Source organism: Oncorhynchus mykiss, chromosome 28 (genome assembly GCF_057628025.1).
Source record: "Oncorhynchus mykiss isolate SJ-2025 chromosome 28, ASM5762802v1, whole genome shotgun sequence".
NCBI classification, from domain to species: Eukaryota; Metazoa; Chordata; class Actinopteri; order Salmoniformes; family Salmonidae; genus Oncorhynchus; species Oncorhynchus mykiss.
In genome coordinates, this window is record NC_143049.1 from 29,998,283 (window position 1) to 30,021,642 (window position 23,360).

The window sequence follows — 23,360 nt, forward strand, 5'->3', positions numbered from 1 at the left end:
CAGTAGCCTATGGTAACGTCAGTACAGTAGACTATGGTAACATCAGTACAGTAGACTATGGTAACATCAGTACAGTAGACTATGGTAACGTCACTACAGTAGACTATGGTAACGTCAGTACAGTAGACTATGGTAACGTCAGTAAAGTAGCCATCAGTACAGTAGACTATGGTAACATCAGGACAGTAGACTATGGTAACATCAGTACAGTAGACTATGGAAACATCAGTACAGTAGACTATGGTAACGTCAGTACAGTAGACTATGGTAACATCAGTACAGTAGACTATGGTAACATCAGTACAGTAGACTATGGTAACATCAGTACAGTAGCCTATGGTAACATCAGTACAGTAGACTATGGTAACATCAGTACAGTAGACTATGGTAACATCAGTACAGTAGACTATGGTAACATCAGTACAGTAGACTATGGTAACATCAGTACAGTAGACTATGGTAACATCAGTACAGTAGACTATGGTAACGTCAGTACAGTAGACTATGGTAACATCAGTACAGTAGACTATGGTAACATCAGTACAGTAGACTATGGTAACATCAGTACAGTAGACTATGGTAACATCAGTACAGTAGACTATGGTAACATCAGTACAGTAGACTATGGTAACATCAGTACAGTAGACTATGGTAACATCGGTACAGTAGACTATACTTCTTTGGGGGGGGGGGGAGCAGGTAGCCCAAACACACAGGTAGCCCAAACACACGCACACACACAGGCAAAGATTTTCAGCTGGCAGGCAGACACTGGAATAACTTTCTGAGTGACAGATTGAGGGCTTTGGATAGGCGTTTTTTGTGGGAATAGAAGAAAATGCCTTGACAGAATGTGATTAACCATTTCTGTTCCTTGAAAAATTTTATTTTCCGGTTTTCGGTTGTGTACCCTGAACCGGTTCCAGGCCCTGCTTTCAACCATTGAAAGTTCCACTCTATGACATTCTAATATGGGGTGGCGGGTAGCCTAGTGGTTAGAGGCGGGTAGCCTAGTGGTTAGAGTGCTGGGTCAGTAACCTAATCGAATCCCCAAGCTGACAAGGTAAAAATCTGCCCTTCTGCCCCTGAACAAGGCAGTTAACCCACTGTTCCTAGGCTGTCATTGAAAATAAGAATTTGATCCTAACTGACTTGCCTCGTTAAATAAAGGTAAAAAAAAAAATAATTACAAATAGATCCTGTTAAAGGGAAAGAAGCATGAATTTCTAGCAACAACACAGTGTGGTCAAAGACTCAGTAACTGAGTTGTAGTCACAATCTGGTTACCTATAACTACAAACAGTTATGTTTTAGTGTTTTTACATATTTCTGACCAAGTGTTAGCGCTGGTGAGCTACTATGTACATCTACAAAGAAAAAAAAACATGCAATAATGTGGAAAAACTGCAACTCTTTTTCTCCTGTGCGTTTGGTAGCAGTAGTCAAGTGAGTATTGTAGTCGTTTTCCGTTGTTTGTAGTTAATGCAGTAATACCCACATAGTGCAGTAATACCCACAATGACGGGGTTATGACTCATTTGTGGCTCAAAACTGAGAAGCAAGCTTTGAAGTCGGAGCGATTTGTCAGGTTGAAGCGAGTAGTTTCGAGCATGGGAACCCTGCACACGTCTACTGTATGCAGTAATCATTTCACCCAGGAGGACTTTGATGGCTTAGTATAACCAGTTGAAGGCAAGATTTGGAATGGGAGTTCCTGTCTGTGCTAGACTAGTTGTTCTCTGGTTTACTACTTACATAGACCGTGGTGGTTGGCTAGTTAGCTGGTTAGCTAGCAGGCTAAAATGACTTAACTTTAGCTGGATGGCTTGCTGGCTAAGATAACTGCATATACCAGTAACATTATTTGATAACTGGTTAGATGCCGTTATATATTTAGAAAACTTTGGTTAACTTTAATGTAGCTGTACGCTAGGTGTTGATAGCAATGTAACGTTAGCAGGCTAGCTGGCTAGCAACCTTGCAAGAAACAATACACACAAAGTATTTGCTTGTAAGTTTGCTTAGTGTAATCGATTTGGTTTAATTTGAAGTTATTTCTGTTACAGTTTACTTTATAGGGAGTAGGCTGGCATGCCTGTTTTTTTCCAGCATTCAGAATTCAGATTTTTTTAAATATAATAACTAAAACAAATAGAAAAGTGAGGTGTAACTTTGCATTGGGACTTTTAATGCATATGCTAATGCAAACCCATATGTTACATGTGGTTACGTTTATGCTACCTACCCTTTAAGATAAGGGACGTCCTTGGCCTTGTGTAGTGGAGTCTGAAAGGTCAGGCTGTTTACATATCTATCTGGAACTTTCAGACTATTCCTATCCTATGATTAAATATTTAACCTTCCTGTCTGGTCCCCTTACCACCCCTGCTGTGTGTGTGTGTGTGTGTGTGTGCATGCATGCGTGATCCTGTTACCCTTCCTGTGGTCATGGTGACTGAGTGACATGCATGAGCTATGACTATGAAGGTGGACCTTGTTCTCAGTGGGAGTTTTGCCAGGAACACACAAATCAGAGCCCCCCCCCCAAAAAAACACACACGTTCAAGTCAGAACTTCTTATCTGAAATCCAGGGGTTTCTGGGTAACTTGATCATCTTTATTAATACTTTTCCATCTGTACACCAGTGAATTGACTCCAACCCTGTTGCCTGGGTTGGGTTTGGTTTGCTAGAGACAGTTGTGTGGGAACATGGAAGATGCCACGCTTAGCTATAAGGTTGGTCAGGTTCACCTGGATGGCTGTGAAATAACCCTTCATACCTGTGATCTGGTCATAGTTTGAGAATGTGTGATTGATGTAGGCCTCTTTGATCTGTTTGCAATAGCTTCTTGGTAGATACCATGAATCTTTGTTTAGGAGTGGAACGCTTCGTGTCTCGCCAGTCTCTTTGTCACAAACTGAACATGATGGCCAACAATCCCCGGAACACATCTGCCTCCTCCTTCGCTCCCGCTTGTGACAAGAACCATACCAATCTTTCACCATTTCCAGGCTGGAGCTTCTGTAACTCCTGTACTCGGCCAGCAGGGGGTGTAGTTCCTGCAGGTAGGAGCCCAGAGCTGCATGGGCAGCTGTCCCATTGTCCTGCTCCAGACGGGCTTGGTGCACCAGCATCTGGGAGTGGAAGGCGGCTCTGTTGACCCAGTGCTTGAGTGCCCGCGTGCTAATGTGGCCGTCGTGCAGCATGGAGTTCTTCAGACGAGTCAGCTGCAAGCTGAGCTCAGCCTCCAGACGGCGCGTGTCCTTCAGCAGGTGCTCACTAGCCCCCACATGCATCCGGTAGCGCTTCAGGTACTCCTCCATCAGGTCACGCACTTCTGAAGCTTTCTCTTCAGCAAAGACACGGCAGAGCAGGTGGGACACGTCTCGCTGGGGCTCCCCGTGACCTGCTGCGCTGATCTCTAAGATCATGGAGACCACCAGAGCACCAATGCCCACTGCGTTGGGCACACTGCTCAGGCCGGCAAGAACCGCACCCAGGCTGGCCACGTAGGATGGGGCCTGGCTGCCCACAAAGGCCAGCAGCTGGGCAGAGTGGTCCTGCAACACGACCGACTAGTTGAGCCCAGAATACCGCAGGAGGGAGTCGTCGATGCCTACATCGGGCAGGCCCCCTTGATTGTAGAGTTGGTTCACAAGGAAGGCCTGGTCCTCCTGAGAAATCACGAGGGGAAGGTTCCACAACATTGTCAGTACTGCCAGAGGCACGTCAAGAGAAACATGCACAGTAGACTAGGTTGCTGAGTGAATGAGTTATAAGCGCATGCATATGGGTTTGTGTTGTGGAACTTTTTATCAGAAGGGGCTGGGGGGAGTGTTGAATTAACCTATCCTGAGCTGAGCTCTTTTGGCAAACATGTGGTGGCAGTAACAGAGATGTGTTAGTTGGAGAAAGCACCAAACCCAACACACTCAGAGGACTAAATGTTCACCTTTTCAGTATGAACCTTTCAGTTACCCAAGTCTGTAGAAGTCCGCCTTCAAGTCGCAGGAGGGGTTTGTGGTAAATGTGAGGACACATGCTCAATTGCTTTTTTACAAAATATTTTCTGCAAGTTAAAATAAATGTTTGCTTTCCCCTGGTATCAAAAGGAGCAAAATGTCTCCTTAACAAATATCGTGTACAGAACAGCTTGTCTCTGTCTGAGCAGTGTGTCCTTAAACTACAAATATGTAGCAAATTCTGAACTCTATCCTTTTTCAATCTTTTCGCAGTTTAATGGTCTTCATCACCAAAGTCAGATAATTTCAAGATGCAAAATATACATTGAATTGAATGAAAAAAGGTTGAATACATGGCTTAGTCATTTGGGCTCTTGGATGGGTAACTTTACATTCACTATTCAAGGCTCCCTGTGTTCCTCCCAAACAAATTGAACTAATTCATGATTACACTCAGAGAGAGCGAGAGATTACTCACACTGGTGACTAATGAAGACTGTTTTAATCATTTATTTTATTCAATTTCACTTCCTAATTACATGCTTCTCTCCTCTCTCTCAAATCAATCTGCTCCTACAATTATCATCATGAGTGAAATGAGTTTGTTCGTTAATATCTCATCTGCCTCGGTTAATTGGATGGCTTGATTACAGAACTGATTAAAACACAAGAACTATTGATCGCAAAGTATAAGAATATGCAAACGATGACATGAGTGTGTCGCGTCTCAAGTCTTAAGAGTTTTGAACGCTTCTATAATGAAATATATAAACTTCCAGCAGCTGAATTAATATTCAATATGATGAACATGATCTGAGGAGAAAGGAGGCAGTGAACATAAAGAAAATGGCTAAAAAAAGAGAGCAGGAAGGAGGGAGGAATGGAGAGGAAGATTTGAATGATGTTGAATAATTCAGCACAGAACACCTGGCGAACCTTCCTTCTCTGTTTTCTTTTCCATGTATCAGAATAGAAATAATCAGTCAAATACTGAAAATACACCTCTTTAAATCCAACTGAAATCACATTTCTACGTGTAGTAAAACCAAGGATATTTACCCTAAGACCTGACATGGTGCTCTGGTCCCGTTCGCTCAATAAGGTCTTCATCATTGAGCTCACAGTACCCTGGGAGGACTCAGTAGATGAGGCTTATGAGCGAAAACATCTGCCCTATGCTGATCTAGCTGCCGAAGCACGGCATCATGGCTGGAACACAGAAGTCCGACCAGTGGAGGTGGGCTGCAGAGGTTTTGTGGCAACATCTACAACCAGACTGCTTAGAGACCTGGGAATTAAGGGCCAGAGCCAGCGTTCGGCAATCAAAGCTGTATCGGAGGCGGCAGAAGGCAGCAGTCAGTGGCTCTGGATGAAGAGGAAAGACCCCAGCTGGGCCCCGAAGTGAGAGGGCCAGGAGGTATGCGGTCAACAATGCTTGACTCAGGAAGGAGGACGCCCCTGCCATGCATAGTCCCATGGGATGTTGGCTATCAACAACAAGGCAACTTCTATGACTAATTGGGAATGGGACGCAAGCGTAGGATTGATCACCCTGTCGCTGGCCGCCTTTGGGGAGGGTGTATAGTGTGAAAGGCCGAAACACCCTAGGAACCAAAGGTACACTACTGAGTGCTTGCACAAAGGATAGTAACATCTCATCCTGTGTTCTTGGAATCAAACTGTTCTAATTTGAATATATAAAGAGAAACAGACCGTCTCTTTAACAGCACTGGAAACCAGTGTTAACCTTCATGCCCCCCGGGTTTGGCCCATGGTAATTGATTAGTCATTATTCATTGATTAATTAATATTGGAAATGAGCAAAGACACCAAGTGTGCATTTGAGCATGCATTTTAAAATCTCTTACATATTGCCTCCATTCACCCAGTGCTGTATGTAGACACATGAATTATCTGTAGACAGCCTGCCACATTGAAACCCTTTCTACATACGGTATAAAATGTGCTCGTCAAATATAATTTCTCTGGTCTTGCACTATGTATAGCTTTTGTTTGGATATCTCTGGTAGGTCCTAGAAAACATTGGTGTCATGCCTTTTGGTGTGTATTTCAATAGTACTTTTTTGTGTTTTAAACTTGTAGTTTGGGCTCAATGTATTATAAGATGAGGAACTTGTTTGGACTTTGAATTCAGATTGAACAATTTCCATGATATAAACAGACAACTTTCTCCTGGCTGTATTCTTGCAAAATATGGGCACTAAGACAACCTGTGTCCTTGAGAAATAGGCTATCAGTCATTTACAGCATCGGAGGCTCACCACACTGCTGAACACAGAAAAATAAATGTGCCTCGTTCAAACATTTAATCTGGATTCATTTACAGGCAAAAAAAACAAGCATTCTGTACCGCTGTACAAGTAAAAGAACAGAATTGTATCAACCAATCATCAGAAAGTTGACCGGTCAAATAACTGAAATTCAACCACAACCGTGATGAAAAACTTTCTAAATACTTATATTGCTCTCTCTCTCCACCCTTTTCCCCTCTCTCTCTCCATCTCTCACAGGCTGCAGCGGACTATGTAAAGGCCCACCTTCCGGAGGCTCTGAGGCAGCAGTTGCTGTCCTATGAGAGGGAGAAGAGGGAGAGCGTTCCTTCCTACCCCAGCATCCTGGAGCAGCGTATCCTGGCTGTAGACCGAGACATGGTGGACAAGCTCTCCGCCAATCACGACGAAGCAGGTGAGGGACTGTAGGAGTGCTGATCTAAGATCAGTTTAGCCTTTTAGGTCCTGGATCAGCACTCCTTCTCTGAGATGTTTATGAGTACGAGGTCGGACGGGTTAAAAATGAGGCAATACTGCAGATTGGTTAAGACATTAAGTCCAATACACTCGGACAGAGATGGGTCAGAGGGGGAGAGGCGAATTTTAAAACCCAAATCTATTTTGCATGAAGAAACAACCTGTCATTCATCACAAACTTTGAATATCTGGGTTTTGCCTCTTTACAATGCAGAAAGACTGCATTTGATCAGTGGACACCACTCGTTTTTATTACAACACACCTGTCATCATTTTTTTCTTTACTAAAGTAGAGGTTTATTATTGCTAAGGGTACTACATAGGTGTAAACATACATTTCTTAGCAAGAGATAGCACTTGTATAGTCTAAGAAAGTAGCAGAAATATGCAGAAAGTAGTTTTGAATGCATTTTATTGAAGGGAAACAATACGTTTTGAACTTTTTTGGCAACATAGTGATATATTCTTATATACTGTACAATGAGGAATTCAACTACAAGATACTAGTCTTCTCCCATTTGTTTAAATATTGCCCCCACCCACAAGGTGTATAAACAACAACAATAAATACGAATAAAATAAGATAATAGATACAAAAACATAAAGAACATAAATCAATTAACTCTAATTAGCACATGTAGAACAGTATGCTAGTGTGTGTGCATGGACTTTACAGATGTATTTATCACATGTAGAACAGTATGCTAGTGTGTGTACATGGACTTTGTAGATGTATTTCTCACATGTAGGACAGTATGCTAGTGTTTGTGCATGGACTTTGTAGATGTATTTCTCACATGTAGAACAGTATGCTAGTGTGTGTGCATGGACTTGATGTATTTCTCACATGTAGAACAGTATGCTAGTGTGTGTGCATAGACTTTACAGATGTATTTCTCACATGTAGAACAGTATGCTAGTGTTTGTGCATGGACTTTGTAGATGTATTTCTCACATGTAGGACAGTATGCTAGTGTTTGTGCATGGACTTTGTAGATGTATTTCTCACATGTAGGACAGTATGCTAGTGTTTGTGCATGGACTTTGTAGATGTATTTCTCACATGTAGAACAGTATGCTAGTGTATGTGCATGGACTTTACAGATGTATTTCTCACATGTAGGACAGTATGCTAGTGTGTGTACATGGACTTTGTAGATGTATTTCTCACATGTAGGACAGTATGCTAGTGTGTGTACATGGACTTTGTAGATGTATTTCTCACATGTAGAACAGTATGCTAGTGTTTGTGCATGGACTTTGTAGATGTATTTCTCACATGTAGGACAGTATGCTAGTGTTTGTGCATGGACTTTGTAGATGTATTTCTCACATGTAGAACAGTATGCTAGTGTGTGTACATGGACTTTACAGATGTATTTCTCACATGTAGGACAGTATGCTAGTGTTTGTGCATGGACTTTGTAGATGTATTTCTCACATGTAGGACAGTATGCTAGTGTTTGTGCATGGACTTGGCAGATGTATTTCTCACATGTAGAACAGTATGCTAGTGTGTGTACATGGACTTGGCAGATGTATTTCTCACATGTAGGACAGTATGCTAGTGTGTGTGCATGGACTTTGTAGATGTATTTCTCACATGTAGAACAGTATGCTAGTGTGTGTGCATGGACTTTGTAGATGTATTTCTCACATGTAGAACAGTATGCTAGTGTGTGTACATGGACTTTGTAGATGTATTTCTCACATGTAGAACAGTATGCTAGTGTGTGTGCATGGACTTTGTAGATGTATTTCTCACATGTAGAACAGTATGCTAGTGTGTGTGCATGGACTTTACAGATGTATTTCTCACATGTAGAACAGTATGCTAGTGTGTGTGCATGGACTTTGTAGATGTATTTCTCACATGTAGAACAATATGCTAGTGTGTGTGCATGGACTTTACAGATGTATTTATCACATGTAGAACAGTATGCTAGTGTGTGTGCATAGACTTTACAGATGTATTTCTCACATGTAGAACAGTATGCTAGTGTCTGTGCATGGACTTTACAGATGTATTTATCACATGTAGGACAGTATGCTAGTGTGTGTGCATGGACTTTGTAGATGTATTTCTCACATGTAGGACAGTATGCTAGTGTGTGTGCATGGACTTTGTAGATGTATTTCTCACATGTAGGACAGTATGCTAGTGTGTGTGCATGGACTTTGTAGATGTATTTCTCACATGTAGAACAGTATGCTAGTGTATGTGCATGGACTTTTCAGATGTATTTCTCACATGTAGGACAGTATGCTAGTGTGTGTGCATGGACTTTGTAGATGTATTTCTCACATGTAGAACAGTATGCTAGTGTGTGTGCATGGACTTTACAGATGTATTTCTCACATGTAGGACAGTATGCTAGTGTTTGTGCATGGACTTGATGTATTTCTCACATGTAGAACAGTATGCTAGTGTGTGTGCATGGACTTTGTAGATGTATTTCTCACATGTAGAACAGTATGCTAGTGTGTGTACATGGACTTTGTAGATGTATTTCTCACATGTAGGACAGTATGCTAGTGTGGGTGCATGGACTTTGTAGATGTATTTCTCACATGTAGGACAGTATGCTAGTGTGTGTACATGGACTTTACAGATGTATTTCTCACATGTAGGACAGTATGCTAGTGTTTGTGCATGGACTTGATGTATTTCTCACATGTAGAACAGTATGCTAGTGTGTGTACATGGACTTTGTAGATGTATTTCTCACATGTAGGACAGTATGCTAGTGTGTGTGCATGGACTTTACAGATGTATTTCTCACATGTAGGACAGTATGCTAGTGTTTGTGCATGGACTTTACAGATGTATTTCTCACATGTAGGACAGTATGCTAGTGTTTGTGCATGGACTTGGCAGATGTATTTCTCACATGTAGGACAGTATGCTAGTGTGTGTGCATGGACTTTACAGATGTATTTATCACATGTAGGACAGTATGCTAGTGTGTGTACATGGACTTGGCAGATGTATTTATCACATGTAGGACAGTATGCTAGTGTGTGTGCATGGACTTTACAGATGTATTTCTCACATGTAGGACAGTATGCTAGTGTTTGTGCATGGACTTGGCAGATGTATTTCTCACATGTAGGACAGTATGCTAGTGTGTGTGCATGGACTTTACAGATGTATTTATCACATGTAGAACAGTATGCTAGTGTTTGTGCATGGACTTTGTAGATGTATTTATCACATGTAGGACAGTATGCTAGTGTGTGTACATGGACTTTGTAGATGTATTTCTCACATGTAGGACAGTATGCTAGTGTGTGTACATGGACTTTGTAGATGTATTTCTCACATGTAGGACAGTATGCTAGTGTGTGTGCATGGACTTTACAGATGTATTTCTCACATGTAGAACAGTATGCTAGTGTGTGTGCATGGACTTTGTAGATGTATTTCTCACATGTAGGACAGTATGCTAGTGTGTGTGCATGGACTTTGTAGATGTATTTCTCACATGTAGGACAGTATGCTAGTGTGTGTGCATGGACTTTGTAGATGTATTTCTCACATGTAGGACAGTATGCTAGTGTGTGTGCATGGACTTTGTAGATGTATTTCTCACATGTAGGACAGTATGCTAGTGTGTGTGCATGGACTTTTCAGATGTATTTCTCACATGTAGGACAGTATGCTAGTGTGTGTGCATGGACTTTGTAGATGTATTTCTCACATGTAGGACAGTATGCTAGTGTGTGTGCATGGACTTTGTAGATGTATTTATCACATGTAGAACAGTATGCTAGTGTGTGTGCATGGACTTGGCAGATGTATTTCTCATGTGCAGCACATAGTATTTGTGTTACAGTCCTTTGGGGGCAGAATTGGCATCTCCTCCTCTTGTCTGCCCCAGCTGCAGCCTCAGGTGAATCAGGACAAGATTCAGCCCCCTGAACAGCTTTCACAAGCACTGCAGAGGCTGCTGTGAGGGGGAGGCGCTCCCTTCTTTGAATGTGTGGGGTTATAAGTGCCTTTCCCAGCTGCTCAGGAACACCCTTCTCTTGTTCCGCTTATCAGGCCTCCAGGTAGGGTTGATCTGGTCCCATATCACAAAGGCATTGTATGAGGACACATAAATAATGTAATGGAAGCTGACCAGGGGCCAGCGGGCCGTCATCCTCCTACAGCTGTAAATTCCAATCAACTTGTTCAGATTGTCAACGCCTCCTTTGTTGTGGTTGTAGTCCAGGATGATGGCTGGCTTCCTGTCCTCACGATCACTGAGCTCAGCCGTTTTGTGCAGTGTGCTCAGGAGGACCACACTCTTGTTCCTCTATGGGAGGTAAGAAACTAGAGTGGTAGTGGGGGTGAAGGCAAACTTTGATGAGAAGGCCTGTCTTCCCCTTGTTGTGAGGAGTGCAGGGGGAGCTCAGGCTTGTTCTTTCTAACTGTGCCAACCATGGTGATCTTCATCTTTAGGAGCTGCTGGCTGAGTTCATAAGAGGTGAAGAAATTGTCACACATGACATTGTGCCCCCTCAGTCCATCTGTCACATCAAGCACAACCCGCATCCTCTGGTTCTTCTCCGGTCCTCCACTGGTAGGCTTCCCTGTGTAGACTTGCATCTTCCAAGCGTATCTGGATTGTGCATCACAGGCCACCCATATCTTGATGCCATGAATTTGTCATCTCCATGATGATTTTTTTTATGGCTGGTGTAATGTAGATATCCTGGGCATGGGCAACTGCATGTCTTGTGGGCCCTGGGGTCATCCTTATAACCATTTGTGCTTCTATCCTGCCCTGGCTGTCATATTGTGACAAGGACCATGTTATTTTGCTGTTCTTTGACAAAAATGTCTCTCTTTCAGCTTGGGGGATTTCTTCTTCATCTGAAGATTATGCATCGTGCTCTGGGTTGTATTCTTCCCCATCTTCTTCTTCAGATACCTCCTCCTCTTCTAAATCATTGTTCTTTTGTTTCTCCTGGACATCTGAGAAAATCTGATATATGACCTGTTGGGCACTGAAACATGAAACACTTTTTCTAATGTTGGGGTCACTCTAGGAAAAGTCATCAAATTCAAGTTTTCTCTGCTGTTAAACATAGTGGCGGGTCATTTTTTACCCTTAAGACAACACAAGAGTTAAAACAGGTCAGAGTTGACCCTCTTTAAAATATCCCAATCACTTCATGCCTAAAGGGAGAAAAAAATAATAATTTGGAAATGTAAAGTACTTTTGATTTTTTTACAGATTTGGTCTGTAAAAGTAAAGCTGAATACATCAAATGTAATATTATTTATTATGGCGGGGGTGAAATGTCTCCATGGAGACAAGCTTTGGAAGGTCAAGACACAAAGTCAGTGTCACGGAGTACACGAAGCTGCTTTGTTGCCCTGAGAGATTTATTGTCAGCCCTGAGAAATGGATTAGATGAATGTACTGGAAACAGTACCTTATAAATCACTGGATTTTTCAATGGAGGAGGAGGACATGAAAAGGTAGACCTTTGTCAGATATGTTATTTGGGCCTTCTCCTGTTACCTGGACTTTCATAGCTGTGATGGAAATACAGTATGGCTCTCAGTATTGTGGTTGGTTAGCGGACTTTGATACACTTGTGGTATTCTGAGAATGAGAATCACAGGTGAAAAACCTGTACTTAAAGGTTAATTACACTCAGATGTTTTCAGATAATAACAGTAGTCTAATGTCAAGATGAGTGCTCGTCCCAGGCCATCGCTTGTTTAGATCATCTATGGTTTTGGAATGTAATGTCCCTTTAAATTGAAATATCACCTCTGTCTCCCTCTCTCAGGTACTACATGTCTGGTGGCCCTGCTATCGGACAGGGAGCTGACGGTGGCCAACGTTGGGGACTCACGAGGCGTGTTGTGTGACAAGGACGGAAACGCTGTGGCATTGTCACATGACCACAAGCCATACCAGCTGAAGGAGCGCAAGAGGATCAAGAGGGCAGGTGAGCGGACCACCAGCATGGGTGAACAGCACCACAACGCTATGGGGGCGTTAAAAAGATGTGTTTGTGTCAAACCTAGCTAAACTCAACACAGTGAATTCACATATTGGGGTGGGTTTCCTGAATCAGATTAGCCCTACTCATGAACTAAAGACCACTTTAATTGGAGAACTGTTTCTTAGTCCAGAACCAGGTTTAATCTGTGTCCAGCAAACCGGCCCTTAGTGTTCGGCACAGAAACAAAACACACATACCATTTTCTTGGCTGTGGAAGGTAGTGCATAACGTCATGACGACATAAAATGTTTCCCATACTTGAGCAGATGACAATGGCACGCTAGGATGAATCACTAAAACGAATTAGTGTCAAAAGGAGAGACTGCAGAATTGCAGCCTTGACTCACCACCTATTGGCCCTCTTTTGAAGTGCAAGAGAAGTTGAATACATTACTTGCTCTGACAAATGATAGGAAGCACTGATATGCTGAGGTGGATTTGGTAAATAGAATATCTATAAAAATATAGATATGTAATTTGACTGTGATACAGAAATTCCCTTGCTCCATCTGCACTTTTTTTCCGTGTACACAATCAATGATCAATGTCCCAGTGTGAGATAATAAAGTTACTGAGAGTTTAATCATAGGGCATTGCACTTCCATTCCTTCACCACCAGGGGGCTTCATCAGCTTCAACGGCTCATGGCGCGTCCAGGGCATCCTGGCCATGTCTCGCTCGCTGGGCGATTACCCCCTAAAGAACCTCAATGTGGTCATCCCCGACCCCGACGTGTTGACCTTTGACCTGGACAAGCTGCAGCCCGAGTTCATGATCCTGGCGTCGGACGGGCTGTGGGACGCCTTCAGCAACGAGGAGGCTGTGCGTTTCGTGCGCGAGCGCCTGGACGAGCCGCACTACGGTGCCAAGAGCATCGTGCTGCAGTCTTTCTACCGCGGCTGCCCCGACAACATCACCGTCATGGTGGTCAAGTTCAAGAGCGGCCCCGTGGGGAGCAAGGCTGAGGAGTAGAGGCGGTGATGTCACAAGTTTGTGATGGGGTTATTATGTTATAGATAGACTCTCCTCCCGTATGGATAGTGCAGCAAGCAATCAATGGGGAGGATTGGGAACTGTTGCAACATGCATACCTGGCATTCTCTTTGAAACTCATGTATAACCACACCAACACCAACATCCTAAACTATGTAGTTTATTTTTCATTTCTGACTATGACTTTTGGATAGAGAAGTATTTTTGCTTGAATTATGGCCTTAACTCGGAAGCTGGAGTGCTTGATCATCTTGACACACTCACACATACACACGTCCATCTGCCGTCTCACACATTGGCATTCAGCACGAACACACAACTGGAGATCACCTCTTCTTCATCACTGAGATGACTCTCTGACTCAAACAGTAAAGCAAACTGATCTAGTGTTCTCTGCACGCCCTGCTGCAGTGTGTTGTACTGTCACAGGACTGATACTGTCCTAAAGAAAACTGTAAAAGAATAAGCACCTGTTGAGACTTTTCATTTTGGTGGAATGATAAGCCCATAAAAATGTTCTTGGTCCAATACAGGATCAGTTATATATACCCTGATCTAGTTCCAGCCATTGCCTTTTTCGTCAACATAGTCTTAACAGGGCTGATGTTAAGTTACTGTATTATGGTACTGGACCTGTATAGGACATTTGTTTAGCCTATCCGTGTTTAGGAAAGATCTGTGGATTTTAGCACTCAGGTGTTGATGCCTTCGATCATGGGAATCGTACAGACTGGGAGGTGCATCTCAGACTGCTTATTAAAGCACCGTTACCCATGGCGACTGAGTTAAAGGCTACACAGCTGAAACAGGAAGGCTAATTGACAGTAATATGGCCACCCGTGTGTTAGTTTTACAAGTGTGCTACTGTATTGAATACTACTATTATGACTGTATTTCCAACAATTTCTCACAGGCTCACCTCAGAATTTGACGTTCATTCATGTTTCTCAAACGTCAAATTTCGAAGTTGTTCCAAACATCAAATTTCAAAGTGTTTAAGGTTTTTTTAACTCCACATTTTTTAGGTTAGGGTAATGTTTAGGCATTAACTCAGAATTATTACGGTTATACATGAACCTTTCAGAATGAAGGTTTGGGATAGGCTTAAAACCAAAATATAAAAACTGCTTTCTATCGCTGGATTTGAATATGCAACTTTTGGAACCAAATGCAGATGTTTACACCCAACCGCCATCCCCTTTCACAACGTCCTAGCAAAACCCAAACCTACTGGAAGGGAACAGCACTGACTGTTGTCCTTAGTGGCTGGTTTCCTCTTTTATCTCCCGGAGTCCTCAGACATGGATGGACATTGAATACTGACTTGTATAAGGGGTGACCTGCCTGGTATTTATTTCATAGGTACATAATTTTAATTTTAAAAATATATATGTTATATTATCATATACACCGAATAGGTGTTTATAGGGTTAACCATAGTACGGTGCCCTTGTAGCAAATTAAGGTTAAGTGCCTTGTGCAAGGGTATATCGACAGATGTTTTATTTTGTCTGGTCGGGTATTCAAACCAGCAACCTTTCAGTTACTAGCACAACGCTCTAACAGGTAGGTTACCTGCTGCCCTATGATGTGGCAAACCGTTTTATCATTTGGACCTTAATTGCCTTATTTTTTCAGTTTTAATCTTGTCAAAACAAAACATACACAGATGTTTACTGATCACTTGTGCATACAGTATGCATATGTTGATAATGAAACAAGCATCACTTGTAGACAGTTCACCAACAAGTCACTCATATAATCTGCCAAACACAAAATGTATGAATTTGCTGAATGCAGTCTGTCAGTATTAAAATCCAATGCTACCATGTCAAATGTTGCTGTTTTTGTTTGTTATTCCTGCCAATTTGACAGACTGTGCAGACAGTCTATTTAGCTGCCACTGCACTCTGTGATTTAACACAGTAAATTACTTTTTAACATTATAGGTCCAATAATTTATTGAAAATATATAATACAGCAAATGGATTAATAAACGGGTTTGTCTGACCCCTGTTGCTTATTCATGTATGGCAATGTGTATGTGACCTTTCTGTAGCCTACAAACCAAGTATGGCCGCCAAGAAACAGTATTGTGCACTATTCTCTGGGGCCCGTGAGAAACCACAATGACGCACGAACAATCATATCTCTGTATTCATGTTTCTTGCTTCACCAGTGTGCTGGATTGTCACACATTGAATACGTTTCCCATCAGTCACGTCATGACAGTAAACAATTGATTGGGTTTTATTTGAAAATCCTCAATGATGACAACAAGCATAATAATGTTCGGGCTGGTGAGATCACAGCCAGAAAGAAAACATATGACGTTGTTGATACACTTCTGGGACTGCTAGACACAGGCACAAATAGTTCTGTCTGCGCTATAACTCTAGTAACCAAACACCCTACCACTAGCTACAGAGGCTTGGCAGTTGCTTGCGTGCCTCGCCTAGACAGCGAGCAAGCTAGGGGCCAAGTCAAAACTGACGGCCGGTGCCAGGTGGAACCGGCCTTAGAATAGCATGTAGGTCTACATTTGTAAAATAGTCTTATCGAATGTGCAAAATGCCAGAGACGTGTGGTAACATTCAACAGGTTTTCCGTAAACCAAAGTCACTGTACTTAACGCCGCCTTACAGGAAAGCTAAGCTCATTATTTGGGATACTGAGCCTCTCTCTATAAGAAGTATTCGGTCATTGGGCCAAGCGAGACAAGTGTGTAGCAAACAACAGCACACGTGAGGAAAGACAGGACATTTGAGGGTGTTTGCAATTAAGGTCTCTATCTGAGCTTTGGTTCTTCCGGAGCTGACTCATATCTGCTTTTGAGGTGAATTTGGTCTTAGTTTTGAAGAATGGGTCAGCGCGGTTCCAAGCCCACTGTAGTAGAGGTGTGGGAGCTGTTCCAGTGCTTTGGTGCTCAGGCGCCCGTGAAACGCAATTCAGTGTATCAAAAAATGAACGAAAGCTCCACGCGTGCCCTTACTATCCGGTTCCAAGAGACGGTGAAGAGGCCGGACCTCTCGTATGACGCCGGGATTCATGAGAGGAGTACGCGACCCCACTCATGGCACTACAGCCGCCGGGACACGGGACTCGTATATGTAATGGATGACCCGACGGGTGGAGTTTGGATGAAGCCGAGAGAGAAATGGACAAGATCCTGAAACATAGTGACATCTATGGTTTTAAATTGGTCTCTATTCATGAGAAAGTTTAGCATTCTCTAGTAGGGTGCTTCTCGGGTTTCTGCGCAATCGTGGGTAATCGCCGCGGCGTACTTGTGCAGTGTTTCTCTCAAGGGGACAGAAGATCAGTGATTGAGAGAAGTTTCAGGGGAATGTGCTTGACCGCACCACCTTGCACTGACCAGTGAGAAAAATGATTACATTGGATTGATTACTCTCTGGGTGCATGTTATCCAGCATATTGTTATCATCCACTGTACTAAGGTTAATACACCAAACGTTGTATTATCATTAATTAATCTAACAGTTGTGGATGAAAATGCATGCTTGGAAGCACAGCCTAATCCGGTGCCTCCACTCTGGAGTCGCCTTGGTCCATTCATTGTGCCATTGTTCTTTGCGCACATTTATCCTACATTTTCTTTGACGTGTTATCCAGCATGAGCAAGTTTCATTTTAACCAGTATGTTCATAGGCCTGCCTATTCAGTGAAAACATATTTAAGCACAATTCAGGTGTCAACTATTTAAAACCCTGTGGAACGGACTTCATAATAGGCTCGATGAAGTGGATTATCTTGGCATATATGCAGTCCTAGTCCACCTGCTGGCAGAAAAAGAAACAATGCCGCCGTCATGTGGATGAGAACATTTATGTCCACAATGACCACAGCAAAGATACTTCTTATTATTTATGTATTTATTTATGTTACTTGTCTTCTCATCGCAACCCTTACACAAAAAGATTGCAGTTTTGAAACTGTAAAAGTGCAGTAACTGCGGTCGACTGTGGTATTATTTGGATGCAGTATTTTCAGCATACTGCAGTTAAACTGCACTCTGACTGCAATCTTTTTTTGTAAGGGAAACAATGGTATCAGTAACACTGAAGAGATATGCCAAGGGCAGGAGCCACACCCATGAACCTCGACTTTACCTTTTTAGGCTACCAGCCTACTACTGCATCGAAATCAATCAACACAACCAGGGTTTGATTGTGATATGTCTTTTTTCTCTTTCCAGCCTGAGTTTGGAAATACACTCATCTATTTCTGTTTTGTGGTGGGCTGTATTTGTAGTCAGCAACTTGATGGGACCGTTTGGCATTTACAGTAATATGAAGATAGAAATTCCACCGTGCAAAAACTGGTTGAATTAACGTTGTTTCCATGACATTTCAACCAAATAATGAAATGTGATGACATTGAATCAGCGTGGGAAACGGATTGGATTTAAGGGAATTTCGTATTTTTTCACACAGTTTTTAACCTAAATCCAATGACATGGGAACATTTTTTGTTGATTTCACATTGACATTTCACATTAGTTGACAACTGCGCCCAGTGATTACGGAAAGATCACGTGTATATTTAAACCAAGCATAAGTAATCTGGCAACACAATCTCACACTCAATTCTTGCAAATATGTACAAAAACTATTTCAGCAGATTCTGTGGGTTTTTGTGTGTCTTAATTCGTGTGAAAATACACTTTTTTGTGCAAATTAATTATTAGGAAAATACACATTTTTGTGCGACTTCATTCATAGGAAAATACATTTTTGGAGGGCAAACTTCGGAAATATCTTTTGAAAGTTGTTAGAGAGATGATGGTCAATGGTGTTCTACACTGCATTTTTTTGTGTCCCACATTTATTTATATTTTAAAAGTAACGCGTTAACAACACAATATAACGCAATAGTAACGCGTTAACAACACAATCAACCAGGTTGTCACCAAAATTATTGTAATATAACAGTAGCCTTATGTTCTTATTTTTTCTTTTATATACCAATACTGTTTTCTATGTTACAAGGCTCCACTTTTTAATTGTTTTTTTGTGTGTATCAATGAAGATACTTGATTGGGGAATGGGGATACATTTTTATGATGGGAAATGATAAAACACACACACGAACATTTACACACATACACACACACTCACATTGTTTGTACTCATGTTATAGCCAACTCCTAGAATTTTGTATGAATAATTTATCAAACATCTGTATCTAGTTGTCATGTATTCATTATCTATAACTGGTTACATGTTTGTAGTTTGCATTTTTATGTAATGATTAACATGGTTAAAAGTCGTAAATCTCTGCTTGATTTAGCTTTTGGTATATTTGGCATTTTTATACACATTCTTTATTTCCACTGAAGAAAGCAATAATTAACCAACACACTACTGTAAATAAAACGGAAATCGCTCTCCATAAAAAAAGCTCAGTCTGAAGCCATTCAGCTATGGGGTTCACATAATAATGATACAAGTTATATCACTTTAAAAAGGGGTTATTTACAACCTATGGGGTATAACATGTTGGGAAGAGAGGCATAGGAGAATATGAAATGAATTAAATACCCTAACCCTAGGCTATGTTCAATGTCAGCAGCAATTTCCAGTGAGAAATTCTCAGTCTGAAAGACGTTATTGGGATATGGGTTTCACAGGCCTATAATACTGATATAAGTTATATCACCTTAAAAAAATGTTTATTTATAACCTCAGGGGTATAAGATGTTGGGCAAAGTGGTATAGGGGAGTTTGACATATAACCCCTAACTTGAGTTCAGTCTTCACCAATTAGAAACCAAGAGGGACCTAGCTTCGTCCTTCCTGACTGGGAAAGGCTGTAGAAAATCCTACAGCCATCTCATTAGATCAGAACAGGATGGATCAACAGTGATTCATATTACTGGTTTGCATCCAATTAAAAGGATAGTTGTGTTTTGCTGCATAACACACATTATTTGTCTATCCATATGATGTGGATCATTGTCAGGTTATTAGCTCTATAAGCTTCAGTAACAACAGAACACCATGGTTTGTAATAGCACTTTAAACAGGTAGTTTGTAAATGTGTAAAATATGTTTGTTTTGGGTACACACTAGTGAGTTAACTTATTTAAATGAGACAGTCACAGAGGATTTTCTTCTGAATAACTGTTCAGGGCAAAGCACTTTCCATTCAGCTTCGGGCAACTTTGATGTAAGGCTTGATCACACCTGTAATTACTACTTTTATCCGTCACACCCATTGTTTCTTAACCATTGTTCACTAAGTATATCAATGTAATTACACCCAACACAATGTTGAAAAACAGAATGCTTCCCAATACTAGATCACATAAATAGGCATGAGCTGGACGTGATCCCACCGCTGCCACCAATGTAGCAGAAGAAAGTGAAAGCTTCAACAGGGACTCTAGACAGGGCTCATACGTGGCAAAGTGAACTCTAACGGCCATTACCATGAAAGCCTAGTATTCCTCTGGGAAGAGGCAGTAGGCCTATAATGCCTTGTTACAATAGCCTAAGTACAAAACATGATTGACACGGTGGTAATAATCATCATGAAACGGCCTTGGAAGTGCCATAAGTGTAAACCAACATAATTCATTATTTTACATGAACCTGTTCAACTGCAATGATATGGCTTAATTGATCATAGTCCAGACTTGTTATAGTTGCAAATACCATGCAGCTGCACCAGGGGAATATAAACCAAACATATTTTTCTTTGCAGGTATTATGTTTCCCCACATTTATTGATGAATTAATTTCCCATCATGAAAATGTATCCCGATCTTCAATCAAATACCTTTATCGATACCACAAAAAAACAGGCAAATACAGCTTTTTCTCCAATCTGGCAACCCTCATAAAATCTGACATAGCACCAGTATCCCAAAGCATAGAAAACATCATAGGCATAAATAAAAAACATAATGCTACTATTTTATTATAAGTATTTCAGTGATAACCTGGTCGATTAACAATATTGGGTTGTTAACGTTTTTTATATATATATATATAAATGTGTGACAAAAATAAGCAGTGTGGAACACCACTGCCCCAAATGCACTGCTCCAATAACTTTCAAAATATTTTTCCTAAGTTTGCCCCTAAAATTTTTTCCTATGAATGAAGTCGAAAAATGTATCTTTTGCTACGAATTAAGTCACACATTTTTTTTTGTATTTTCACACTAATTATTAAGCCACACAAAAACACACAAAATTTGCTGAAATACTTTTTGTACATATTTGCACTAATTGAGTGTAAGATTGTGTTGCAACTGAATATGACCAGTTAGTTTAAATGTAATACTAGGCCTGAAGGCTACAGGCAGCAACTGAGAACCAAGCAAAAATGTGTTATTTCTTTATTTCTCTCTCTTTCATCTAAACACCTTTGGAATTGTTCTCCATTGTTTGATATGTAACTATAATGTAAGTTATATTGCCTGCCTGATGGTTTTAATGAGATTTAAGGTATCTGTATCTGTCAGATTGAAGTGGAAAATGCAATATATTCTATATGGTGTCCTAATGGCCCATATATTATTTTAGCTATAGGCTAGGCTACACATGACATAACCAATGGTTGCCATGGCCTTAAGTACATCTGAATGACATAATGATATACTGTTATCTGATGATATAGAGGGTGCGTGCGTTCGTCTCCATGCGTACACTTTGTTCAACTTTACGTAAAGGTCAGACCATTCGAGGTGACGCTTCAATGTGTCTTTAGAGCAGGTTAAATACCATTCACATGGAGGATTTTACCATGTGAAGTGTGATAAAAACATTAGGCTATCAAATCTGCGCATGTGTCACATTGTTGTATTGTTTGTGTCAACAGCGCACTGATTTGAGTCACGCTAGACTGGCTCATTTGGTGGATAAGTTCCTAACCAAACAACAGTCATATCTTGCTTCATATAGGACCTACTTTGACCCTTGCTTATCGGTGAACGAAAGGTTTATAGGTAGCATGTAATCGCTTACCTGGTAACAGAAAGGCAACGCACTGGGTAAACACCGCAGCTCGAGGCAGAGAACAGTGATATCACTGCCTCTCCCTGACTTGCGTCTTTGCCAAGTAGTCGGCTTACGCTTTACCACACATGGGACAGCGGGGATCGAGACCCCAACCCGAGGCCCGAGTTCTCCTATTGGGTCTCGACTCAGCGGGGAAATCAACCCTTCTTTACAAACTGAAATATAACGAATCGGTCAATACCGTTCCCACCATCGGTTTCAATGTGGAGATGATAGAAGCCAAGAAGAAGAGGGAGACAGTTGCTCTGACCGTGTGGGACGTGGGCGGCCAGAATACAATGAGGCACTACTGGAAGAGCTTCTATCAGGACACTGCTGGACTGGTGTTCGTGGTGGACAGCTCAGACAGGCGCCGGTTGGACGAGGCCCGGCGGGAACTAGATCACGCCCTGAGGAGTGAATTCTTACGGGGTCTGCCTGTGGTCATCCTCGCCAACAAGCAGGACCTTCCCGAGGCCGTATCCGTCACGGAGATAACGGAGCGCTTTCACCTGAGGACGATGAGCGTTGAGCGGGACTGGTTCGTTCAGCCCTGCTCTGCCGTGACCGGTGCTGGGCTTATAGAGGGCTTCCAAAAGGTGGCACACCTGCTCAAACTACCATCAGAGGACGTTCAAGACAATATTAAAGAGACAGTGCAGTATCTACGATCAAAATCAGTCACGTCAATGGGTTTGTAATGTTTGCAATGATAGGATATGTCAAAAGTTATTGACAAATGATGATAATTTGTTTTTATTGTTTACGGATGAATATCACATTTCACTATGATCAATGTGTTTCTTGAAAAGGTTGTCACAGTGCAATAGACTACATGGAAACGAAATCAATCCACGAAGCTATTCAATTGACTTTAAATCAGCCTATGACATTTTTTCCAAATAAGTTTAATACGTTTGTATCAGATTATTTCCTCTGAGAAATATGGTCATACATAATGTTAAGTCGCATATAGACCTAATAATTAACATGTCATTATGGACTTTGGGGAGCAATGCGTAAAAACGCACCCCAAATGGTCAAATTCACTTTTCATCTTTTATGTAGACCTATAACCTAATATATATGTCTTGTATCTAATAAAATGTCTTCCCTACATGCTATATCTTTTTCCCACCTAAACATGTAAGGCCTCTTTCACACGTATTACATTTTTGCGTAAGGCTATATGGCACTTCTTGCGTACTAAAACTCAGGAGTGACCGATTTGATTAATCTGTGTTAGTTTAACATAATAGGCTCTAAACAACACTTGTGAGAGTTATCAAACGTCATTATGCTGACAGTGAAGGTCAGTTAGCCTGGTTCTCTCAGCGATGACATACTGTTGGAGAGGCGCAGGTGGACGTGTCCGGTTCCTGTTCTTGTCCCGCTTGCTCCGTGGTCTCCAACCGACCTCTGTCCCCCTCCCGCACGGTCTCCTCATATGTTGGCAAGTACTTCACCTCATCGTAGGCGGGTAGAGAGACAGGGGGAGCTAGGTCAGTAGCAAGGCTATGCGATGTGTAGCTCTCCAGGAGCGGGTCCTGAGATACGGTTATCCGTCCGTTCAGGAGCGGGTGCGGATCATGGCTGTCAA

At 41.7% G+C, this 23,360-nt stretch overlaps 3 protein-coding genes across 4 annotated transcripts in view; 2 read left to right on the forward strand and 1 right to left on the reverse strand.

Annotated features, from left to right (window-relative positions):
* LOC110508871 (protein phosphatase 1L) overlaps positions 1–15,570 on the forward strand; it is a 29,444-nt gene extending 13,874 nt beyond the window's left edge. For both annotated transcript variants that reach the window (XM_021589741.3, XM_036966606.2), the window contains exons 2-4: positions 6,496–6,670; positions 12,523–12,684; positions 13,361–15,570. In XM_021589741.3, the coding sequence (XP_021445416.1) occupies positions 6,496–6,670; positions 12,523–12,684; positions 13,361–13,713 (690 nt within the window). In that variant the 3' untranslated portion in view covers positions 13,714–15,570. The remainder of the gene's footprint in view (positions 1–6,495; positions 6,671–12,522; positions 12,685–13,360) is intronic.
* LOC149970821 (uncharacterized) lies at positions 1,365–4,059 on the reverse strand. The gene has a single exon (XM_090225002.1). It carries the CDS (start codon positions 3,431–3,433, stop codon positions 2,621–2,623), a length of 813 nt encoding a protein of 270 aa, XP_090081128.1. The 5' UTR covers positions 3,434–4,059; the 3' UTR covers positions 1,365–2,620.
* Positions 15,571–17,993: 2,423 nt separating the features above from the next.
* On the forward strand, positions 17,994–22,877 carry arl14 (ARF like GTPase 14). The gene has a single exon (XM_036966793.2). It carries the CDS (start codon positions 21,847–21,849, stop codon positions 22,459–22,461), a length of 615 nt encoding a protein of 204 aa, XP_036822688.1. The 5' UTR covers positions 17,994–21,846; the 3' UTR covers positions 22,462–22,877.
* Positions 22,878–23,360: the final 483 nt, after the last annotated feature.